The 25,326-nt window shown below is 42.5% G+C and overlaps 1 protein-coding gene across 1 annotated transcript in view; it reads right to left on the bottom strand.

Annotated features, from left to right (window-relative positions):
* TBXAS1 (thromboxane A synthase 1) overlaps positions 1-25,326 on the bottom strand; it is a 151,229-nt gene that overhangs the window by 98,663 nt on the left and 27,240 nt on the right. The window contains exons 2-3 of the mRNA XM_040643944.1: positions 16,822-16,915; positions 14,136-14,188 (exon numbers count right to left, since the gene is read on the bottom strand). Coding sequence (XP_040499878.1) covers positions 14,136-14,188; positions 16,822-16,915 — 147 coding nt within the window. The remainder of the gene's footprint in view (positions 1-14,135; positions 14,189-16,821; positions 16,916-25,326) is intronic.

Below are 25,326 nucleotides of genomic sequence, written 5' to 3' on the forward strand. Positions count from 1 at the left end.
CCTGGCTGGCTCAGTCCGTAGAGCATGCAGCTCTTAATCTCAGAGTTGTGAGTTCAAGCGCCATGTTGGGCGTGGAGCCTACTTAAGATTAAAAAAAAGGGGGGGGGACCTACCCAGCCCTGCACTCACCTCTTGCTAACCACATAGTATTCTTGTTCTTTATGTTCCCATATAAATGGAGGATAATGCAATCAGCCCAGCCAAAAAACCCGCAGGGTTGTGGGGATGGTCACATGAGATACTGTCCTGAAGGGACAAGATCAGATAGAGGACCAGAAAACAGTTATGGATTGGTATTTACTACATAAGCAGCCCCAGCAAACAACGATATACGTCTCTCACAGTCATAAAAGCAAGATATATGCCTATAGCATGTGCACCGAGTCCGTAAAGCGTTAAAAGAGGTCCACGGCAGTGCTGCTTTCTGGAGGCCACCAGGTGTGCCCCTGCAGGAGCGGGGATGGGCAGGATGTGTGGGGCCGCGCGCTCTATGGGAGCCCAGTGATGTGACTGTCCGCAAAGCATAGCAGTCAGTGAAAACAACCAAAGCAGGGATGGAGGACACCGCCATCGTGATAAGCTAAGGGTAATACACACAAATACACAGTTTGCAAGAATGCATGCCAAAAAAAAAATACATGTTAAGGACAATGGAATGGTTGTCTGTGGGGGGGAGAAAGGAATGAGAAAAAGGTATGAGGTTCAAAGGGAATAAATAAACATGCAGAACATGTGGCAGTGTGTTCCCCGTTCTCCACAGCGTCTCAGAATGAACACACACACGCACAGAGAGAGAGAGACAGAGACAGAGACAGAGACAGAGACGGAGAGACAGAGAAAATCTTGAAATGGAGGTAATGAGTAATTACTGGCTGCAACACTGATAATTCACACTGGTGAAGGAAGCTGTTCTTCTCAATGGCTGTGTTTCATGGGGAATACGTTGGGAGTAAAATGCTGCTATTTATTAGATCAGTGTTTTCTCTCAAAGCCTGTTCTCCATATTCTAGTCCCAAGAGATATTCTAGAAAACAAAAAACAAGTTCTGTGGTCAAATAAACCCTGCACGCAAACGTCTCCCTTGGAGATGTTCCAAGCACGTTACTACACGAAAGGTTCTGAGAAGTCCCATGATAAAGAGACCTGTGTTCCTTTGACTAACCTAGTGTTTCTAGCATTTGACCAGGGGGAACGCCCCCTTTTTATTTTCCATGTAACAATTATTATTGTCCATGGAAATGGTCCAAAGGACACTCTGTGGGAAACAGCACGTTAGATTGTTGAAGGATGAGAGGCCAGAGACTCCAGATTCCAAGCATATTCTGGGACTCACACCCTCCTGGCAGCTCCGTGATCCTTAGGGTGCTTTGTCCCCAAGCCAGCGGGGACCCCGTGTTTCATCCGTAGCTCCCACTGATCGCAGCAGAGGTGGAACTGCCCTTCTCTCTGCCACGCTCCCCTTCTCAGGATGGGGGCAGTGACCACTTGTTTCCAGAACTCAAAGCCGGTGCTCAGGGACGAATGTCAACTCGTGTCTTATTCCTTAGAATGGACAAATTGTTCATTTCTGCCGCGACAGGACGTGTCCTGGATAAAATTCTCCCTCTCGTTTAGACCTTACGTTTCTGAGGAGCCAAATCACTGTCATCGCTCACCTGGGCCATTAGAAGGATTGTTTGTTTATAAATTCCATCCCCTCCCCCTTCGGCCTCCCCTTGCGCTTCTCGGCTCCGTGCACAACTGCCTTCGAGTAACGCACTTCTTAGTACCAAGGCTTAGGTTTGTCTCCTCTCCCGCACTGCCAAGGTCGTGCTCTCTACAGCTGCCCCACAGATCACACTGGCCTAGCACACCCTCAGCGTGCACTCTCTCCCTTTCTCTGTCCCAGCCAAAACCTCGAAACTTCCTCCCAAGCTGATGCGCCTGAGTGTGCTCTTCTCCATGGGCCACCCACCATCTCTCCTGACGTGGCCAGCTGTGAAGGCCGTCGGCCTCTCTCAGTGAGCGCACACTCGGTGCAGAGGCCCAAGGACCGAGGGGGACTTCGGTGTGCCTCCTCCAGCAAACCGCCACAAGCAAGGCCATGATCTGGACAAGTTACTTGAGGTGGGAAGCCTGGATAGTGAAGGGCCAGTGCCCAGGAGAGGAGACGTGGCCCCGTGAATGAGAAAGTAGATGTCAACAGGAGTCCCACACACCGAGGACTAAATTGAGATGAGACACAAAGGCTACAGTGATCTGGAGGGGAAGAGGAAGCTTGGAGGGGCTGAACGCAGAATTGAAAAGCAAACACATAAATTGTAAAGGGTTTGGCAGAGAGTGAGATAAGAGGAGAAGGGGCTCCGGGAGGGGACTACTGGGAATTTTTTAAAACGAACTGAATTTATGGTGCAGTTCAAGCATTTGTTGATAACAGGGCTAGTCTGGTAAAGAATGTGCTCGCTGGCTTATAGTCAACAGGAAGTTGGGGCAAGATGACTGGGGCCATGCATTCCAATTAGAAATGTGTGGCTCAAATGGACCAGTTGGATTCCAGAGCACAAGGAGAAGTTTACATTTCTCTGGGAGTTCACTCTCAAGGTTGGAAGGCAAGAAGTAGTGGCCACATGGCCACGGTCAAAGGGAATAATAAAGCACTGTTACAAAATGTTGTCCAAATGTAAAATGGTGCAGTCAATATGGAAAACAGTAGGGCAGTGCCTCAAAAAATTAAAAAGAGAATTACCACATGATCCAGCAATTCTTCTGGATATATCCCTAAGAGAATTGAAAGTGAGATCTCGAGGAGCTGCTTACACACCCATATTCATAGCTGCATTGTGCACAATAGCCTAAAGGTGGGAAGCCCAAGGGTCCACAGACAGATGAATGGATAGACAAAATGTGGTATATACGTACAATAAAATATCATTCAGCCCTAAAAAAAAAAAAAAGGAAATTCTGACACCTGCTGCAACATGGGTGAACCCTGAGGACATTATGCTCAGTGAAATAAGTCCATCACAAAAAGACAAATATGGTATGATTCCACTTATCTGAGGTACCTAGAGCAGTCGAAATCATAAAGCCAGAAAGTAGAATGTTGGCTGCCAGGGGCTAGAGGAAGTGGGGGTTGGGGAGGTTAATGGGTATAGCGTTTGTTTTTTCAAGATGAGAAGAGTTCTGGGGAAGGGTGGTGGGGATCGTTCCACAACAGCCTGAATGTACTTAATGCCACTGAACTGTCCACTTAGAAAGGATTAGGATGGTAAATTTTATGTTGTATTTTACCACAAAAAAAGCCCTCCAGCCGAACGTCCTTCATGCATGACATCCTCAGCACCTGGATCTGACCAGGAATCCGGCGACCCATTAATCCCACAGCCATGGGATGTGGAGGCATGAAATCCCATTCCACCTACTTTGATGAAATCTTTATTCTGTGGATGTCAGTTGCAGGGTCTTGGACATGGAACCCTGTTACTTGTTAACAAGTATGGATTTGGGGGAGGACAGAACTCAGGATGTTAAGTGTCCATTCAGGAGATAACATCCTAGTAGGATCCCAAGCTAAGGAGGGCAAAGAACTGGGATGGTCTGAGGGACCCAAACTCCAGCAGAGACATCTACAACTTTGGGGAAGCAGTTAAGAATCCTTAGGCTGGAGTCCTTTGGAAGGATCCAGTGGCCATGTGAGTCATAAGGCACCACCCGTAGTCTGGCAGTGAATCTGAGAAGAGAACTTGGAGAGTTAGAGACACCCTTCAAAGGAAAGTGTAAGGTCCACTCAACAATGGCCTCTCCGGTGGTTAATATGCACCGGGCACTGCATTAGCAATGGGGAAGATGGAGGGGGATGACCCCGCCGGGACCTGGATTTCCTTCTCCGGGGGTCCTGTCGGGAAGGGCAGTAGTCTTGATCAATACCTGGGTGCCACTTCCCTTGCAGCCTGAGTGGTGCTGGTTGGTGTTGGAACACAAAATAACCACGCTCACCACGTCCGCCCACCTACCATGCGGAGACGGGCCATCCCCCAGCCAAAGACCCAGGGCAAAGGTTATAAGTTCCTCTTTAAACAGGGGCAAAGATAGCATCATTTGCTAACAGTGCCTCCTTAGTGGTTAATGCGGGGAGCCTGGAGAGCATGTCAGAGAGTCAGGCCTTCGTCAGTAGGCCAGTACCCTGCGAGCCTCACTCAGAGTGGAAAATTTCACATAGTAGGTTGCAAAATTCTTCCAGTTTGGGGGTGTGATGGGGAGAAGTTGTGAGGAGCATGGTCTTGAGATGCAAACACTAATCAAGGAACTTATTTTAGTAATTCAGTTGCTATGATCTGCCCCAGGCATGCAGGCATCATAAAACCTGGCAGCCCCTTGCTAGGAATTACTTCGTGTGCACAGTGGCGGAAGTATCACACTTAAGACTGACCAGGAATAATTGCAGTGCAAAGTAAATGACCCAAACTCTAAAAGATTTAGGGGTCCTGAGGAACAAAGGAGAATATGGTCCATTTTATTTTATTTTCTTAACAAAGGTTTTATTTATCTGGAGAGAGAGGGAGAGAGCATGAGTGCATGTGGGGGGGAGGGGCAGAGGGAGAGAATCTTCAAGCAGGACCCCCCCCCCAACCATGCTGAGTGCGGAGGCTGACACAGGGCTTGATCCCACCACACATGAGATCATGACCTCAGCCGAAACCGAGAGTTGGCCGCTTAACCGACCTTGCCACCCAGGCGCCCCTATATGGTCCATTTTATCATTTTTTAAAAAAGATTTTATTTATTTATTAGAAAGAGAGAGCACAAGCAAGGGGAGGGGCAGCGGGAGAAGCAGACACTCCGCTGAGCAGCGAGCCTAAGGTAGGGCTTGATCCTGGGACTCTGGGACCATGACCTGAGCGGAAGGCAGATGCTTAACGGACTGAGCCACCCAGGTGCCCCTATATGGTCCAATTTAAAGATAAAATTTGATAATTCAAAACTTAGAATTTCAAATGTGTGTGATGATATGTGATTGTTTGTTTGAAAGTTTATACTATGTATCTAGAGTTAATTCGGTGTAGACATTTAGACGCCTCTGCCTTCTGCCCCGTGTTGAGTAACAAGATTTAAAACTGTTTGCTTTTTTTTCTTTTAATCATTCAAGGGTTCCAAGAACTTGAAAAAAGTTTCTCTGCTCCCAAAATCAGGATAAAGAGGAACTTTAAGCTCTGTGTGAATTGGGAATTAGTTGCTCCTTTGAATTTAGTCATGACTTTTTTTACGTCATGAAATCAAAGATGGTGTGTCATTCTTCTTGTTGGACAGAATAGGGATGCTATTTGCATTCTCAATTAATTAGGGTTGAGAGCCATAAGAATTGGGTAAGCGTGTGCAATTTTTTAGAGTATCTGTGCAAAAGAGTTCTCGACAGAAGATGTCTGCTCATGCCATGTGTTATCTGGACCTGCTTCCAGATGGGAGAATGCCTTGGCAAATGCCACAGTGATTCATGACTAGGTTACATAATTCTATTTTGCATTTTGGGTCGAACAACTTGGATTTGTTGCAGGTACAATTCAATTAAATATGGAATTTATTATTTGAAAATATTAGCTGGAAATAGAGCTTTTATGCAATTTTAATTTGAGATGTTCTGTTGTTCAGGGGCACACTGGTGCATGGCTGTCATCTGGGGGATAAATGATCTACTCCAGCCAGGGTGGATCTCTTGTCCCCAGACGACAGCAGGGACTGGGTCTGGTTTCTGCCTCCTGGGCTTCACATCCTGCCCCCAGTCTAAGGACTAAACACCTGTGCTTGATTTGTCCCCAGGCCTCTCCCCCTGATGCCCTGCTCGTCCTCCTCCCAGACCCGCTTCTGAGGGCCTGGAACCCCCTCTTGGTGGGCCCTAACATTCACTGACAGGCCTTCCTGATTCCAGCCTTTCTGGATGCCTGATCATTGTCCCGCGGACACCTTCTCTGTGGGCAGCCTTCTCCTGGACTGTTCACAATGGCCAGTGTTTGCTGAAATGGGGAGCTGCCAATTTCTTGCCCTTTAAACACTGTGCTTTGCTCATTGGCTGGAACCCGCTCTGTGAGCACCCCCAGCCTGGTCAGTTTTCCATACCTGGCCACCCCAGTGAATGGGGCTATTTCCAGTTTCTAGGCCATTCCCTCTACTGCCCCATCCCCTGGAAGTAAGCAAGGATGGCCATACCTCGCTGAGACAGGGTATTCCCATGAATTACTTAGATATTGACTCTCAATGCAAAAATCATCCTAACAGATATTTTAAATTGCCAACCCATATATTTTGTTACGCTTTTTCACTTGAAAGATTCTGGGTTAAGGCTGGGCAATAATTGTAATAATGCCTGAACTTGTGATTTTAAAGAACTAGCGGCAAGGGGCTCTTAGGCAACAAGTGCTGGTTCTGCAATGAGGTGACGGAACCCCATCTCTGGAGGGACGGTTCAGCTTATATTCTATTTCAGCTGCTGATTTGGTCAGGGATCTCTGAGTCTTAAACCACCATAAAAACAGGGGCTTATATGAATTTTCTAGCGCAGACTGTTGGGGTTGAGCCATTGGTTTGCAGCCACCTCATTTAGAACTGGCAAGGGTTTCAGGTATCATCTGGCCCTTTGCTTTTCAAATTGCTCATCTTGACTTGCTAGTGGTTATGAAACCGATTTAGTGAGTCGTGACCAGCTTGTATTTGTTGGGTTTTTTTTTCCAGGAAATAATAGACTAGAATAGGTCAATGTGGATCTTAGAGTAAATAAGATGTTCTTTTGTAAGACTTTTATTTCAAGTGTGTGCGTGTCCTAGATCACCATGTAAAATATATTATTCACCGAGGTGCATAATTCAAGTGTCAAAGTAACTGATAGAGTCCACATCCCTCATTTTATTTAGAGAAATCTGGGGCTTGGAGAGGGGAAGAGGTTGGCTTAAATCCATCAAGCTAACAAGGGGCAGATAGGAGACCTGGAGCTGGAATGTGAACCCCGGTTTTCTATTGTAAGTTGGCAATGCTCTGTTTGATGTTTTTCTACCCCAGGAAGAGGAATTCATATAGGCTCTTGATCTTTAGGAGTGTGGGTCCCAAAGACCTGGACAGTAGGAGCCATTCAAGTACGCAGTGACCACCATCTATAGGTTGTCATGGAATGAGAATGGCGGAAAGGAAGTGGTGAGAAATGGTGGGTGAAAGAAGAGATTCGAAGCCCAGAAAAAATGGGTCAACATCAGAAGGGTCTTTGGATGAAGACTAGAAAAAAAGGTGATGTTAAACCATAAGGAAGAATGGAAGCCTTGTAGTAACTCAGGTGTAACGAGAGATTGTGATAGGGATGGAGATGTGAAGAGTCTAGGCAAGGCTCATTCATGAGTAGTGGGATGCTCCCAGAATTCTTCCTGTCCTTTTTGGTCTTGATTGCCTAATTATCTTAGGACAACTGTTCCTTTGATAATTCTACCTATTGGGCTACATGTTTTGATGGGTGATATTTGTCATGTATTTTCCTGCCGACAACTTTCTTCGTACTCTTAAAGGCCTCCTGGAAAAAAAACCAGCCACTTCTATTCATTTTTATAAAACAATGCCCCCCCCCCAAATGCAACACCAGCATAATTAATTACTCATTTAAAATGTGCCCTTGTAAGCTGAGTGTTAGCGATTGATCTCTTTTGACCAGCGAGAATATGGATATTTAACTCACTGTATGATTCCCAACAATTATGGCATATAGACCACCAGGTCTCATATTAATTTTGGTTTCAGACTCATGTTACCTGAAAATGGCGATTCTATGCTTTGTTTTCTACACTTTCATGAAAGACTCAACTTTTACCAAATTAGGAGACCCAAATATTGCCCCCCATCTGGCCGCATGGCCAGAGATGTTAAAATAATTCAGGATTTCTGTACTTCATTCCATAGTTTCAGGGATATCGTGTCTTCTCCGACATTAGAGTAGTTTTCATTTTCATTAATTCCTCTTCAAACTGAGTCACATCTTTAGGTCACACACTTAGTAAAGGACTCTCTTTCTGAGACATGCACTCCAGATCGGCTGCAGAAACGTACACTTCTGACTCCTATGCACGAGCATCTGTGCAACTTTCTGCAATAGTGGCTTCATTCCCACCTTAACGTTCTGCCATCCTTCAGCATCTGTGTTTCTCTTGAGCTCAGTCCAGTTTCAAAAGGAGAACCCTTCCCCCCTATCAGCTTCCCAGGGGTGAGTCTGAACGCTTGTATTTTCTTGAACAAAGCAGCAGTAGTTTCCAGCCCGCCCCATCCTCAGCCACGTTTTCAAGTCCAGTGCAGCGTGTTCAAGTGTCCAGTGTCTTCTTAGAGAGCACCCAGGGGGCACAGGGCTGCAGCAGGCTGAGACCCTCAGAGCCCTTTCATTCCCAGAGTTCTGTATCTGTGGAGGTGGGCCAGCAGATGTCCCGCACGTTGATGACATAGCTGTCCGACTACATTAAAGCCAACCATCTCGGCGCTGTCCTGCAGCCGCACCTGCCTCGCACGTAAGCACGATGGCGTAGAGCACTTACGAGGTTCCGTACCGGACTCTCTTCCGAAACGCACACTCTCCTAATGGATGGCGCAATGGAATCTGAGCTTAAAAAAACATTGAAATGACCTTACTGTTTTCATTGCTTTTCCATATGCATCCCAAAGTTCTCAACTTCCTCACTGTCTGGTGACAAGGTGCTATTAGTTCGTGTGTGCTAGCTAATTAAATAAAAATGGTGCTAAAAACCTCCAAGTTGGAGGCATATGAGACACCTCCACCTCCCGTGGGCACGAACCTTGTGTCTAAGTGCCAGGCCTTTTATACCAAAGCCTTATTTGTTTGCTAAATTGATTTTTTTTCCCCCAGTTCAGGGACTCAAGCTTCCCTGAGAGATTGCTTCAGATTCTGAGGCTTGCAAAGGTGCTCTGAGAACATTCTATGACTGCTGGGTACCAGAGCTGCTACGTGCATGATATCCAAATGCGGTTATTTGGTGCAGCGCTGGCATGTGATTAGGCAGGGGAATGGCGCACGGAAGTCAGAAATAGATGCGGGAGCTAATAAATGATAACAATGACGTTCATTTCAGTTAGAAAAGGGTGAATTTCTAGATGGAATACCACCATCTGAAAAACATAAGAGCGAATGCCTCCTTCTAGCCTTACTCTCAAATAAATTCCCGCTGTATTAAATATCTAAATTTTTTAGATGAAATAAAAAACACCAGAAAAATGGACGCTAAAAAAAAAAAATATATATATATATATATATCTTTTTGAGTAAGATCCAAAATGTAGAGACCATTAAAATTGATTAAATTCAGCAATAAAAACCCAAATGTTTTCTGATTGGAAAAAATACATCATAAATAAAAGTTAAACAATAATCCAATAGAAAAGTGGCAAAGGATTCTTCAGAAAACAAAATGCAATACAAAAAGATATCCAAGCTTGCTCATAATCAGAAAAGTGCAAATCAAAAGTACCATCAGGTGGTAAAGACTTAAAATCATGACCACCGCATTTTAATGGCCATCACGTGAGAGAACCAGGAACTCTCATATACTTATTTATGAGAATGTATATGGATATAACTCCTAGACAGAACAATTTAAAATAAAATAAAAAATATAGATAACCTTTGACCTAATAATTTGCTTTAGGAATTTATCCTACAGACATACTTACATAAGACAGCAATGATATATATACAAGAATATTCATTGCAGTATTATTTATAAGAGCAAAAGTTGTTCATCAATTGAGAACTTATTTTTAGAATTAAGATACATCCGTACGATGGAATCCTTAAAAAATAAAATACCATTTAACAGGAATGAATGTATTGAAATGGGACAATTTCACAAATATCATTAATGAACAAGCAAGTTAAAGAACAGCATCTATCATATATTATTCATCCGAGTGTTAAGAAATTGATAACAGAGGTTGCTTCTGGGGATGAGTGGCTAAGAGTCCAAGAAGGAAGTCAGTTTTACTTTTTGCTGAATACTTATTTGTACTTTATGAATTATATACAATGTGCATGCTTACCCACTTAAAACTTACTGTTCTAATGAGGGTATATGAGACCATTGAACAAATCTGGCTTGATAAAGGATACAGGAATGAGGGGTCACTAATCAAATGGAGGGGCAGAGAATGATGGAGGCCAAGAAGCATGAGAATCAAATTCAACAAGAGGGAGAGAAGCTTATACTAGAAATCAAGGTCAAAGTGATGTGAGGGCAAGAAGAGATGGGGAAAACAGCTACAGAGCTATCACTTTAAAAGACAAATAAGAGAAGGGTAAAGAAGCTTTGGATAGGAGCCTTTAGGAGTCACAAATGAGCTGAACTTAGGTGCCGTAAGTATTTATAAGTAATTAATAGTAATAGTATAATAAAGGCTTGTCATCCACTGGATTATAAAGTCAATTACAAATTGGAAGGGAAAATAATCTCCATCCTGTTTCTATCCAATCACAAATGTCTGATGATTATGTTGATGCTATTCTCTCAGGGTTTAGGAAGGAATATAAATCCAGCTTGGGGCTCATGCTCAGACTGAAGGACCTAACCAGTAATCATTAATTGACTGCAGGTTGTCTAAAACCGTAAAGCCTTGCTTTCTTCCTATTATGTTGTCAGGGATACTACTGTGCAGTTCAGAAGAGTTCAAATCAAGTATTGTGAATAAAAACTGGATAGGTATGCATGTCAGTCCATCTGCTTTACATTCAAGTTCAAAGAAGGCAGAGACAACATGTGTAGTTTTATCTGCACAGCGCGTGGCAAAGCAGGCTACATAATTAGATACTTGGTAAAGACATTTTGTTCTCGGTGGTGGTGGCGGTGGTGGCGATGACAATAAACAGTGATGTTGTCAACCCTTCTTGGCAGAAAGCTTCTCTAGCAGTATCTTCCCCATAGCAGTGAGTGGGAGGGAAAATGAATAAGGAGCCGATCTCCAGTTTGGAGACCCAAACTCTGACTGAGTTGCTATGATAACAACCAGATTATAAGCATCATGATCCCCATATTTGGCTTCCAGGTCCAGAGCAGAGAGGAGGTCCTCTCTGTGCACGTTTCTCCCAACATGGAGTACTGTCCTGCCACCTAACTACACAGTGCCTCTCTATATGGCATCAACAGTGTGGGCCTTCCCTTGTCAAACGGTGAATCAGTCTATCATTTTAATCTTCAAGAAGACCAATCTGGTCTTGATAGTATTTTCTAAAAAAATAGAAGTAGTCAGGGGCACCTGGGTGGCTCCGTCCATTAAGCGTCTGCGTTTGGCTCAGGTCATGATAGCAGGGTCCTGGGATCGAGCCCTGAGTAGGGCTCCTTGCTCAGCAGGGAGTCTGCTTCTCCCTCTCCCTCTGCCACTCCCCCTGCTTGTGCACACCTTCTCTCTCTCTCTCTCAAATAAGTAAATAAAATCTTTTAAAAAAATAAATCGTCTAAAAATTAATACAACTTAAACCAAATCATTGTGTAAAGGAAGCGTCTTTCATTGAACGTAGTTCATCCTCGACATTCCCCACCAGCGAAAACATTTTGGTAAAATTTAAGCAGTAATAAGACAATTTTTAGGGCTAGAAAGGACCTTAAATATAGGCTAGTTCATCCCTTTCATTTTAAAAGGTGAGCACACTCAGTCTCATCAAGACCACAGAGCTCAACCAGGACTTTGCCCCACCACTGTTCTGCCTGCAAATCCAGGAATGGACGTGTTTAAAAAGAAGTCAGCATTTTATGGCTCATCTTTTTTTCTAAAGCAGAAAAATGTTGACAGTTTTGTATGAAGAAATTATGCCATCACCTTGCTTTTTTCCCCTTTCCACCAGAGGTGGGAACAAAGAGTGGAGATAATACTACAATTTCTCTCTCTACAACCTCATTTGAAATAATTCTCTTTGATTTACGTTTTCTTGAAATGAAAAGGATAAACGGTGTTAACTTAGTTAAAATTGGGGGGGGAGTTGATTAGACATCCTGTTGTCAAGGAAACTGATTCTCCCTCCCTCCCTCCCTTCCTCCCTCTCTCTTTCTCTTTGCCCCCCACCTCTCATACATGCATGCACACCACACCACCCACCAGTTAATACAGTGCCCTTTAAACTCTTCATCTGACATTTTTAAATTATTTTAAAATACCCAAGTGCTCTACTCTGAAAAATCTGTACAAGAAGTACTCCAGGGAATGGATTCCTAGAATTCAAACTTAGAGAGGACTCTTCCTAATTCTAGGGAAGCTACTGTCATTCTGAGTCAGTGCTATGTCTCAGTAATGTATGGGACAGTCTCCAAGGTCAGTGTCAGGTCAACCACAGAATGAGACTCTTGGAAAGAAAGAACTGGAATGAGAACTTTTAAAAAGCAATAGAGCAGCACAAGAGTAAGAGAAAGGTAAATGGGTCAACCCCTTGAGCCTTTATTAAGTATCTATCATGCTTAAAGCAAGAAGCTATGCACATTACAAAAAGAAGTAAGTGAAGACCAAGCTAAAAGATATCTTAGAGAACTAGGTAGAGTTGTTTATTGTTGAAAGGTGTGCACCACCTCCCTGCCCTTCCATCAGAGGAACACAACCCCGCCCCATTGATGTCAGGCTTGGCCAAGTGACTTGCTTTGGTCTCACTGTGGGCAGAGTGTGCTTCCTGCCCTGAGCCTGAGTTTGACCATTTAACTTGGTTTGGCCAATAGGATGTTAGCAGACATGCTGCAGCAGAAACTTAAAATGTTCTTGCGCTGTTAGGTTTGCTGTCTTGAACATCTGCCTTCATCTTAAGAAGAGCCTTCCCTGGTTTGCTTGCTATTCCAAGAAGGATGAGAGATTAGTGGAGCAGAGCTCCCCCAGTTGAGCCTGTGCTAAATGAGCTACCTGCCCAGAGGACCAGCAGATGCACCAGAAAGCCCAGCTGAGTTGAGCCAAGGGTAGCATAGATTAGTCGATTCCAGCCACCCCTTAGACACATGATGAATAATAATTTGTTGTTTTAGTCCCTGCAATTTAGATTGGTTGGTTATGCGGCAATAACGAACTAATTCAGAGAGCGTCTAGTATGACAATTTACTACTTTTGCAGGATCATATAGCAAACTAAAGAGCAGTGAGAACAACTTGGCCAAAACTGTGGGTCTCCCAGGTAGGGCCATTTCCACAGAGTACAACTCTGTCTTTTGAAATCATCACCGGGAGAATAAGCGTCATGGATCCTATGGATAGAAGGGTTCACAAACCACTGGACCCCATTAGCACGTACATTAGGAACACAGCAGAAGTTTACTGCACCTAAAACAGTGACCATAGACCTGGAGGTCTGGAGAAGGGCTGCTAAAAATCACCCCATGGCTGAGGAGGAGTGATAGGAGACCAAACTAAAACGATTAGGACTCCAGTGTGGAAAGACGCACACCGAGAAGCAATAGGACTCAAGTCTGTCAAATCTTGAAAAGAATAAATGGTCTTAACATATGTTTGTTCACCAGATTCTGGAATTTTATTATTTTTTTCTTAAAGAAGGAGCATTCTCTGAGGCATAAAAAGGAAAATTCAAGAAAAAAAGAGGGGCTCTAGTACTTTACATGGCTAAGAACTAGGGTGACCCGATGTCCCAATATATCCAGGACAGTCATCATGTCCAGTGTTGTCCTAGGGTAATTATTACTAGCACCCCTTTTCACATTCAACACTAGTGTATTGTATTAGATGGTAGATTATATGGTCATACAGCTGACAGCATGTTTTCCCACAGAGTTGAACAAAACGGGTCCAAGTAAGGTTTCGGTAAGTTCATGAGAAAAGACCAGTCATGGGTTCTCAAGGCAAACTAGACTGAGGAATGGAGGGCCACTGTGTCCAATTGCAGCAGTGGTGTGAGATGGTCAAGGCACCCAGGGTCTGACCTAACTGGTCAGGGTCTTAAAGGCTGGGAAGTCGTGTTCTTTCAGCCTAGCACGGGGTCCCCTTGGGCAATCCCGGGGCCTCCTCCACGAGCCTCGTCTGTATAGCTAGGCCCTCTCTTTGTGGATCCTCAAAAGACCTAAACACATACAAGATCCCCATTCTGGTTATTGCTTCCTTATCAGAACATGTAGAAATCAAGATAAATGGTAGAAAAGTGGAGTTCCCTCTTACCCACACAGAGGTCCATATAGCTTTCTGAGCTCCATTTGGCCTTCCCAGAAACCCTGCGGAAAACACAGCACTATGTAAGAATAAGATTAAACAAAATTTCAAGTAGTCAAATTTATTCAGGAAAAGTCTGGAACCGTGAGAACACAATTACACAAACAATAAAAAAGAATTCAAGTTCTATTGCTTTCAAGTACTTTGAAGTATTAGAATAAACAAGTAGCTTTAAAAAATATATCGCCAAGGAAAAATCTTGGTCAACTCTGCTTTAACGGATGGAAGGAGATCATCTGTACTTAAAGTAATTGTGTGTAATTGCTGCTAAAATATTTGAAAACTGTTTGCTTTCTCAACTATGTTAACATTCCCCTCTGCAATTTGGTTTATATTATTATTAATTTTGGCAAAGCCTCATTTGACAGCCACTATATGTGTAAATGCCTGCTGAATCTATCCAAATTATCACAAATTCTGAATTATCATGATCCAAGTGAAATTTTTAACTAAAATCAATTGTAGTCAAAACATAAGAACCTTACAGTAACTTTATATAGGACAAAACATCAGACACATTTTGTCATGGCAAATGAGTATACCTAGAGGCAGAACTGGGCTGGAGGGTCAGAAAATGCTACACCCATTGTGCTGTAGGGATAGGGTAATGTAGTGGGGATGGAGTGTGAGTGCAAATATAGATGGAGGAACTGTAGGGGTGAAGAGCTGCAGATTGCTAGATCCCTGTGTTGTGGGAATGCAGTATACAGGAGAGACTGTATCTGAGGGGTGGGGAAGAGGAGAGAGTTGGGGGGGGGGAATAGAAGAGGTGGACGTCCTTAATGGAAATACATCCCATTCTTATTCCATCTACTTTCACAGTCTAAGCTTGCCATACATCAAGGGAAGCTTCTATGAATATAAAAATAGTTGCTGAAATTACTATGTTCTAGAAGGAACTTGGCAAGGTTTGTACATACAAGGATGACGAGCTGAAAAGGAGCATATGTGGAAATTAACCAGAGGCAGGAGCACAGTGTTCTCTTCATATCGACAGTTCTACTATTTTTCCTCAAAATGTTAATATTAAATTACTCAAATGAATACAACTGATCATTTCCCCCCACAGAAATATGTGAAGTCTATTTACTTTGAATTTCCTATCCTGCTTGTTATTCTCTTTTGACACTTAGAAATTTCTTCACACTTGCTTCAAGGACTCACCAGAAGTCTTAATGAGGTCGCTGTTTGTGGGTCTAGCATTGTGAATGCGCCACCCCTGAGACAGAGGTGAGGAGAAGGTATTTAAAACACTAGGAAGAGAGCAACAACAACAGTAAAGAGGAAAAAGAGTGTTGGACTGAGAAAAGAGACAGAAAGGAAGAGAAAAGGAACTGAGGAAGAGGGAGAAACACAGAAATAGTTAACGTTGTTATCTGTGTCGTGCTGAGGGCCAGCCTTTCTGAGGGTGGGGGTGGGGAAATCCTAGAGAGATGTTGAGCAGATATGACCAGGATTGGCCCAGTTGGCCCTTCCTGTCTCTGTTCTGCTCAGCAGTTCTTCACATGTGGGATCTGTCGGCTCCTGATGAAGAGTCTGGTGGTAGCACTACCATGAGTTCGCAGATTAAACCATCTGGCTTCTGAGAAAACCCAATGAAGGAAAACAAAATACTCTTAGAAGATAGTGTCCTGGGCCTCTATCTACAAATGCCTACAGGACCTTTTCATTTGCATGTCACTCCGGCCAATCAAAGGTATCTCCCCCAACCAGCTGCCCTCCCAACCTTCTCATGGCCATTCTTCCTGTGAACCTGGCTCAATACTTAGAGGCACTTCGGCTCATTTTCCTTGAATTCTCTACACTGAATTAGTCCCAGGAGTTACTAACTTTGCCCCCAATGTCCTTCTCTTTTCACCTTCACCACCTTGGCCAAGCCCTCACCACACCACCTAGACTTCTTAAACTAAATCTTCTCCCCTGCAGCATGCACCTTCCATTTTAGGGTCCCTCTCCCACTCAAAAGTGATAGTACACTGGCCTTTCTAGACTGCCAGCAATCCAGCCTGTTGCTCTCTCACACAGTTTCTTCCCCTAGTGCTCCCCTATCTTTGGCTTCTAGTCCATCCAGGCTGCTCATCAAGCTGTGCCCTATTTCTCATTTAAGTGCAATCACACACATTGTTGCTCCCCACCTGGTTTGTGTTCTTGTCCTTGTGTTTATTGCTCCTGCCAGACCTCCTTCTCCAGGAAGTCCTCCAGGGTGATTCTAGCCGTGACAGATCTCCCTCTCTTCTGAAGGATACCGCAGCTACCATCTGTCTTGCCTTATCTAGTACTAGAGTACATCCCATCTGGCTCCAAACGCCGTGATTTCACGTGCGTGCTTGAGGGCATAAGTAACTACTTCTTCCACATCCCAGGGCCTGGCACATTTAGATACTCAGTCAGTTGGTTTTGGGGTGAATGGATGAATGAATGGATGACAGGACTCAACACCTGTTGATGAGTGGTAAGCAATGTATCGTTGTCTTCACGTGAGAATTCATTCAAGTAGGGGAAGGCTCATCACAGAGTGCCTTCACATATAGACCATCCCAGTATGGGTGACCTAGATGGACGCAGTGCTTCATGGGTAAAGCTGCCATGGGCTCAGCATATCTTATGCTAGAAGACAATGGAAGACTGCCCTTACCTGGAAGAAAAATGTCAAGTTTCCAATAAAAGGAGAAGGCTTGGGATGTCTGATGCCCAACTTCTCCAGTCTTGAAAACGCTGATGTAGAGTACCTGAGGGGAAAAGCAGATCTTAAAAACCAAGAAATTGAAGTTTTCATTCATACACTGGCCCTATTAGGAAACAGAATTAGTGAGCTCTCCTCAAGGAAGGGTGGAAGGAGTGGTTTCCAGCTGACTGTATCTAAGGACCGAAGAGATAGAGGTGAGTGAGTGGAACGGACCCCAGGAAATTTCTCCTGATCCTGTGACAGGCTGGAGATTGAGGAATCTTAAAATCTCACAGGTGGAAGACACCTTGGTGATGCTGTCCTCTAAATCCCCTTCACCACCTAAAATTTCCACCAATATGTTGTTTTTAAAAATGTACGTCTTCCCAGTTCAATTCCTTTGCTTCTGTATGGGCCATGAACAATTATTAGAAGGCAAAGCAAAAAAGAGAAAAAAAAGAATGGCAAAAATAAGTTCCCTTTGCAAATTTGTGTGTTTTGCTGGTCAAAACTGACCCCTGCACATAATTTGTCCCTCATCACATTCCGTGTTCCAATAGAGAAACACAAAAATAGGGAGGGAGAGAACACACCATGGAGACAAGACCTCATTGCCAACTGCTTATAACCTCTTCGTGTCTTTGTTTTCACGGCCTGAAACCATATGGGAAGCATATTTTCTTAACCGAAAATCAGGAAACGTGGCCCGACAGATTTCGGTGCCACTTTCCAGGAGAAAGCAGCAGTCTGAGAAGTGCAGCATAGCTGTCAAAACATTGGAATTACTAGGATATTTCACCAGTTTATGGGAACAGAGGGATAACACAGTTAAAGTCAGAACTGGCTTAGAAAAACTTGGGCATATGGCTGTAATCCCTAATCAGCCAGCCAATTAGGTCAAAAGTTCAGTTAGTTCAGAAAAATTAATGAGTCAAACTGGGTGTTTAGCGTCATGCAGAGATCAGCCAAATCTCAATTTAGGAGCAAGGAAAAATATAGAGCCTATCATTACAGCCAAGCTTCCTAGGAACACTAGAGTTTAAATGAACAGAATGCTGCTCTTAAAATCACTCGCTTACCATTAGAAAGATGGAATGTTCGCTATAGTCTTCGACCTTCCCCTTTCCCACCTGTAGTCCAATACGGAGCACTTAAAATAAGACCTTTTCATCAAATACTCAAATATTCAGGGAAAGGACAACCCAACCAAAGTGCTGGTTTGCATTATTCTGAGCAATGGGTCTACTTTTAAAGTAGTTATAAGGGAGAACCAAGAATAGGAAGGAGGTTTCCACCATCTGCCTGCCTTATATTGGGTTTGAATGAATTCCCAGGACATCACACATAAGGCCATGTTCAAGTGTGATTAGAAACCGCACTCAAGAGCCACGTGTGAATTATACAGATTAGTCGTGCCAACATTCCTCTTCATTAGCGTGTATACCAAAGGTCGACAGTGTAGTATGTACAAGTTATTTATTCAAGTAGACTATGATATTTTAAATAAATCCCCTCACACCTAGGAGGGAAGACCAAAGAAGACTTACCAGTCCACTTAAGCCTTCCCTCAACATCCTTGAATCTGGTTTCTAGGTTCATTTCTTCATCAGTTTTTGTGAATTATTTTCTAAATGTGATCTCTAATGGATGGAAGGAAATATGTAGATCTTGGGCCACATAATTACATCTTAATTTTGTAATTAGATGTCTTGATTGTCTAATTAAAGGACAAGAAGTCTGTGGCTAATTACACGTGCTAATTATTATGCAAGTCCATGCCCTAATTATGTAACTCCACTTACAAAAACACTGCTTGTGTGCCTCTGCACAAAATTCAGACATTTTCAAACATATGGCATCAGCAGAGAATGTTCTGGACACAACTATAAACTTCACTTTGCAACCCATAGTCAAGTATATAGAACTTGAGCATCTTCAGCTGGGGATTGGCCAAAAGTTGCCATTAGTAACCAGAGTCCTTGCACCAAAATCATCAGGGGGAAAGATCACTGCCACCGGACTTCTGGGCAAAATTGCAAAGTGGGTTTCATTTGTCTTGCTCCCACTTCCTTCTCTGCACCCTTGTTTCACACTCCCTGCTCCCAGTGTTCCCACACTGCCCTGTGTCTGTCTCAAAAAGGCTCTTCAGACAACCCATGGACCCCAGGTGTTATGGGTTGAAACGTGTCATGCCAAAAAAGATCAGTTGAAGTCCTAACCTCTAGCACCACAGAATATGATCTTATTCTGACAGCGCGGTTGTTAATATGTTTAGTTAAAATGAGGTCGGGACGCCTGGGTGGCTCAGTCGGTTAAGCGTCTGCCTCTGGCTCAAGTCATGATCCCAGGTTCCTGGGACTGAGTCCCGCATTGGGCTTCTTGCTCAGCAGGGAGCCTGCTTCTCCCTTTGCCTGCTGCATTAAGGATACTTATGTTGGAAAACGACTTCAGAAAATATATGTAGTGGCTTCAGATAGCATCCTTCGGTTTCATTTCACAACTCAAGCAGTTGTTTCTTGCTACAGCATACACATTTCCTGCAATGCCAGTGGTGTGCCTTGTACTGCCCATTCTCAAAATAAATGGAACCATATGGATCATGTTCAAAGTAAGAATCAATTTGTAAAGACTAGAAATTCCCCAATATTTCATTTTCCCCAACACAAAGCCCTTTCTTGATGTATTCAACAAAAGTGGTCAGTCTGTTGGTTAGCCAAAGAAGTCACGTGTAATAAATTGGGGGGGGATATGTTGATTAATCATTCATTAAAGAGATAGTCAAGTTGATTGAGGTTTGGAGTAGGAGAAGACAATCAAATGATGGCCTGCCCTCCAAGATTTCTCTCACTGCATCTCTTAAGCAGCCATAGGGAAAGTGATTTCTCTGTAGTGTGCTTCTAGAAACAGCCAACTCTTGGTTCCTCCATTATGTTCTCGCCAACACTCTCAAAGAATTTCTCCTTGGTGAGATTCGGAGGTTGTTGATGTTTTTGAAATGCTGAAAGATTCCTTTGGCAAATAGCACATCTCTTGGGGTAAAAACTGATTCTCCAGTGAAGCCAGGTAACCCACCTGTCCTGCTCTTTGTCATGGTTACTCTCTGCTTGTGACATGTATGGCCATCAGTTCCATTAAAAATTGTGGCCACATTGGAAATATTATTAGAAACAAGGTCTTAAATTGTTACCTTCTCAAAAGGTTTTAAGACATGGTAGCAGAATGTGAGGTTGGCTAGCTTTGACAGAAAGGTGGGCAAAAAAATCTACAACTATCAGAGACAAAGCCTAATTTCATTTTACTCTAATTCTTTCTAGTTTTTTTCTCTGAGAATTTTTTCTGTTTTTGAGATTATATCCTGTATAGCGTTTTTCTATTTCTCTGTATTTCTACTTTTTTTCGTTTACTATAAGGGGGAAATATCTGTGTTATTAATCCTTTATGAATATTATTTTTATGGCTGTATAATATTCCTCTTATGAACATTTCATAATATACTAAACTATTCTTATTATTAAATATTTAGAGTGTTCTTGATTTTTTTTTTTTTTAGCTAATTTAAGTTATGCTACTTCAGTGAGCTTTTCCAACAGTTTATGCATGGAGCTTTCCCAGATCTGAAATCCACGGGTCACTGGATTCAGACATTGGTACACAGTGCTTTCCAGAAAGTTTGTCCCAGCAAGTCTCATTGTCAGTGTGTCCATTTCACCAAAGGCTTTTATAAAATTTTTTCTAATTTTGTAGACACATCAATGTATTTTGATGTCTGCATTTCTTTCATTATTAGAGAGAGAGAGAGAGGACATTTTGCCATCTTTTTTTCTCTGATTTCAAAAATATTTCCCAACTTTGAAATGATTCTTTCTTTCCCTCCTTCATTCCTACCATGGCTTATCTAGGTGGCCGGCATAATTGTGCCACACTGACTGGTTAAATAATTAATGGAAACTGAGCAGTCATTGATAGGTGACTGCAGGCTGACTCCAAGCACACATTTGGGCAGGGAGAGGAAGATAAGCAAATGAATTCTGAATAGTTTTTATTTAGAAAATAACTCACTACAGCCTTGTTAGTTGATTTTAAATTCTGTTTTCTTCTCCTTCCTTGCTCCATTAATACTACAGAAACTGTAAGCATAGCAATTGCTTCAGTCATGCCTCCAGGCAGGAGCTCCTTGGAAATACTGAGTTTCTCGATGAGGTCATCGCAGTTGCCCTGTTAGCATCTCATCTCTGTTTCAGCATCCTTATCCTCATGTTCAGTCCCCTTTCCTGGAACGCATTCCCTCAAGACCTTGCTGTCAGCTTGCCCTCAGGGCTGGAAATCATCTGATGTACATTCACACGTGTCTCAGTTAGTAGTAGTTAGATTATCTACTAAGATATAACCTGCAAACCAGAATGTTCATTCACTAATCTATAAGAATAGGTGTCCTTTTGCAGGAACAAGAATCTGATGTCCCTACGCAGAGCCCCTCCTTTCCAAGTGCTTGAGAAACCAAATCAATCCTCAGAGGGCAAAGTGTTGAGGCAGGTTCTATAATGAGAGGTGGCTCATCAGAACAATTATGTCACTGGGACCCTGGTAAAATAATCCTGCCCTAAAGCCAAGCATACCCCTATGAAGAGTTGGCAAAGAGAGTTTCCCACTCCTCTGTCCCCACTGATTTGTAGTGCTGCCTCTATCGTACACCTCAGTAATAGAGGTGCTTGGGTCTATTCTGATCCATTTTTCTGGCTTATGGAAATGCCTTACTATTTTAACTATTATAATTCTGTAATACTTTTTAATATCTTACTTTCTCATATTTTAGAATTAATTAGTCTAGTTTGATGAAAACTTCTGTCGAGATATTTTTATTGGAATTACATTAAATGTATAAATTAGGGTACCAACATTATTACCACATTGAGTATTCTCAACCTATGAATGTGGTCTATCTCTACATTGATTCCATTATCTCTGTCCTTCTGTAACATTTTCTAATTTTATGCACAGAAGAGTATCTTTTTGCCATCTACATATATTTGTTATTGGTATTGCTCATGTGTAGAAACACCATTTGGGGTTTTTTTTAATTAACATATAGTGTATTATTAGTTTAGAGGTAGAGTTTAGTGATTCTTCAGTTGCATAGAACACCCAGTGCTCATTACTGCAAGTGCCCTCCTTAATGTCCATCACCCAGTTAACCCGTCCCCCCACCCACCACCCCTCCAGCAACCCTCTGTTTGTTTCCTACAGTTAAGAGTCTCTTATAGTTTTTCTCCCTCTCTGTTTTCATCTTATTTTATTTTTCCTTCCCTTCCCCTGTGTTTATCTGTTTTGTTTCTTAAATTCCACATATGTCAGAGAAAGACAAATACCATGTGATTTCACCATTTGTTTTTTATGCCAATCTTATAAGCAAGGATCCTTCTGAACTTTCTTGTTAGTTCTGCTGATTCACATGTGGAATATCTGATTTTTTTATGCTGACAGTCATATTTTATGCAAATAATAGCAGTTCTATTTCTTTCTAATCCTTTTTTCTCACTTTTCATTTTCTTCCCTTATTACATTTGTTAGGACCTCTAGTATAATGTTTAAAAGAAACAATAAAAGAGAGCATCTTTTTCCTATTCCTGACCATGGGAGGGTATCTAATGTTTCAAAATCAAGTGGGAGATTTTGCTGCAGACTTTTTACAGATATCCTTTATTGGATTAAGGACATTTCTTCTATTCCTAGTTTGCTTAGAGAAGTTTTTCTTGCTATAAAGTTAGTTTTGCTATAAACTTGTCTATTTTATTAATCTTTTCAAAGCACCAAGTTTTGCTTTTGTTGATCATTTCTAGGTTTTTTGTTTGTTTTCTATTTCTTTATTTTATACTCATTTGTTTTATTGTGGTCTTCCTTCTACTTTTTTTGAGTTTTCTCTTTGTTCTTTGTTTCTTTGGGTTTTGTTTGTTTTAGTTTTTTAAGTTAACAATTTAACTCACTTATTTTCAGTATTTTTTAAAAATAAATGCAGTTAAGGATGTAAATCCCCCTCTAAGTACTTCTTTTTTCCCCCCTCTAAGTACTTCTTTACCTGCATCCCACACATTTTGAAATGTTGTGCTTTCATTTCTAAGAACATTCTAATAGGAAACTTCTGAATATAATATAAAACATGCTATGAGATGCGCACAAGCAAAACTCGGAGATATTTTAGAATTATGAGACCTTCCTGTTGTTTTTCAATTCTGTCCAGCCTTATCCATGAGACATAGTAAGTAAAATTCATTATAACTTGAATCCAGAAACCCAGAAAAGGGAACTGCTTATAATCTTCACTCCTCTAGGAGAAAAAAATGAAGGCGTACTGAATAAATATCTAAGTATCTGACTGATGTGCAGTTCTTTCCCCGATAATGTAAAAACCACAAAAGCCTAGTCCCTGTAATCATTAACCTGAAGACAGCCTTGTCACAACACAAGAAAAATACATTTATACAGACATGCAAAGAGAGTTATACAGTCATTACTACTATTATAATTTAGAATAATGTTTAATGTTTCCTATGTACCAGGCACTGTGCTAAGAACTTTATATATGTTGTCTTACATGAGCCTTCCCACAATCATATAAAGATAGAAATCAATATTATCTTCATATTACTGATTAGGAAATTAAATCTTAAGGAGGCTAAGGAATGTACTCAACGTGATGGTGGTGTTAAACGATTGAGTCAGAGTGGAAACCAGGTCTGCCACATTTCAAACAGGTGCTGGTAGCCGCTAACTCCACTAGCCTGTTTCTTCTCGTCCTCTAGGCTAGGATGTTGTGGATAAGCCATGACATGATAACACACAGTGAATATGCTGAGAACAAAGGCAGGCTTATTAGAAGCCAAAGGTTTAATAATAACAGATACTAATTAACTGATGCTCATGATGAGAGAGCTTCTCTCTATCTGAAAGCCAACCCCCTCACTTCTGTTTCTTACCCATCTCTTACTCAGAATTCTCAACTATTTCTTCTTTCTGTTGTGTTGCTTTCTCCTTTTCTACTGGATCATTCCTGTCCACATACGGACATGCTGCAGTGTCTTCCATCTTAAAGAAAAAAGGCAAACTCCTTCGATTCCAGTTATTGCCTTATTTTTCTTCCTTCCTTGCCAGTAATGTCCTTTGAAAGCATTATCTAGACTTTTTCTCTCCCCTTCTACACCCCTAGTCTCTTCTCCACCTGTTCCAACTATGTTTTGTGTACCCACCACTTCACTGGGACTGTCTTTGTGAAGGTCATCCATGAGCCTGACCTTGTCAATCAGTGATTTCTTTTTTTTTTTTTTTAAAGATTTTATTTATTTATGTGACAGAGAGACAGCCAGCGAGAGAGGGAACACAGCAGGGGGAGTGGGAGAGGAAGAAGCAGGCTCATAGCGGAGGAGCCCGATGTGGGGCTCGATCCCATAACGCCGGGATCACGCCCTGAGCCGAAGGCAGACGCTTTAACAACTGCGCTACCCAGGCGCCCCCAATCAGTGATTTCTTGCCAGTCTTTGTACTTGACCTCTCAGTAGCATTTGGCACAGATGAACACTTTCTTCTTCCTGAAACACTTTCCTCCTCATGCTCCCTGTCGGCACTTCTCCTACCTCAGAGGCTGCTCCTCGATGTCTTTGCTGGCTCCTTTCCTTCTAAATAGTCTCATCACTTTACATACCACCTATACACAAATAACTTCCACATTTCTATCTCTAGTTCCATTCTCTCCACTGGACTCATCTTTTTTTTTTTTTAAGATTTTATTTATTTATTTTTTTATTTGACAGAGAGAGAGAGAGAGAGACAGCCAGCATGAGAGGGAACACAAGCAAGGGGAGTGGGAGAGGAAGAAGCAGGCTCCCAGCAGAGCAGGGAGCCCGATGCGGGGCTCGATCACAGGACCCTGAGATCACGCCCTGAACTGAAGGCAGACGCTTAACGACTGAGCCACCCAGATGCCCCTCCCCTGAACTCATCCTTATCCAACTGCCAAATTGGCGGCACCCTTTTAATGTCTGTTAGGCACTTTAAACTTAACATATCTAAACCTGAATTCAATTTTCTCCCTAAATTTCATTCTGCCCAAGTCATCTCTATGTCACTGTTGCAACTACAATCCACAATTGCTCAAGCCAGAAACATTTGAAACATGGTCAGGTGTGTGATTATTTAAACTATGACTGCCCCTTTTAGTTGGGGGATTATGCATCTCCAGCCCATTTACAATAGCTTGGTTATGTGACTTTTTTTTGGCCAACTGAGCATGAACAGACACAATGTGTGCCACGTCCAAGCACAACTCAAGAGAGCAGCACATGAGCCATTTGATATTTTCCCCTCTGCCATGAGACCACTAGTCTACCAGGTGAGAGCTGTCCCTGAAGCCTGGGTCCTGTAATGAAGAGGAGGAGCAGAGCTGAAAGTGGTCCATGCTGGACATTTAGTGTGAGAAAGAAAGAA

The sequence above is a fragment of the Ursus maritimus genome, unplaced genomic scaffold (assembly GCF_017311325.1).
Source record: "Ursus maritimus isolate PB19 unplaced genomic scaffold, ASM1731132v1 scaffold_3, whole genome shotgun sequence".
Classification (NCBI taxonomy): domain Eukaryota; kingdom Metazoa; phylum Chordata; class Mammalia; order Carnivora; family Ursidae; genus Ursus; species Ursus maritimus.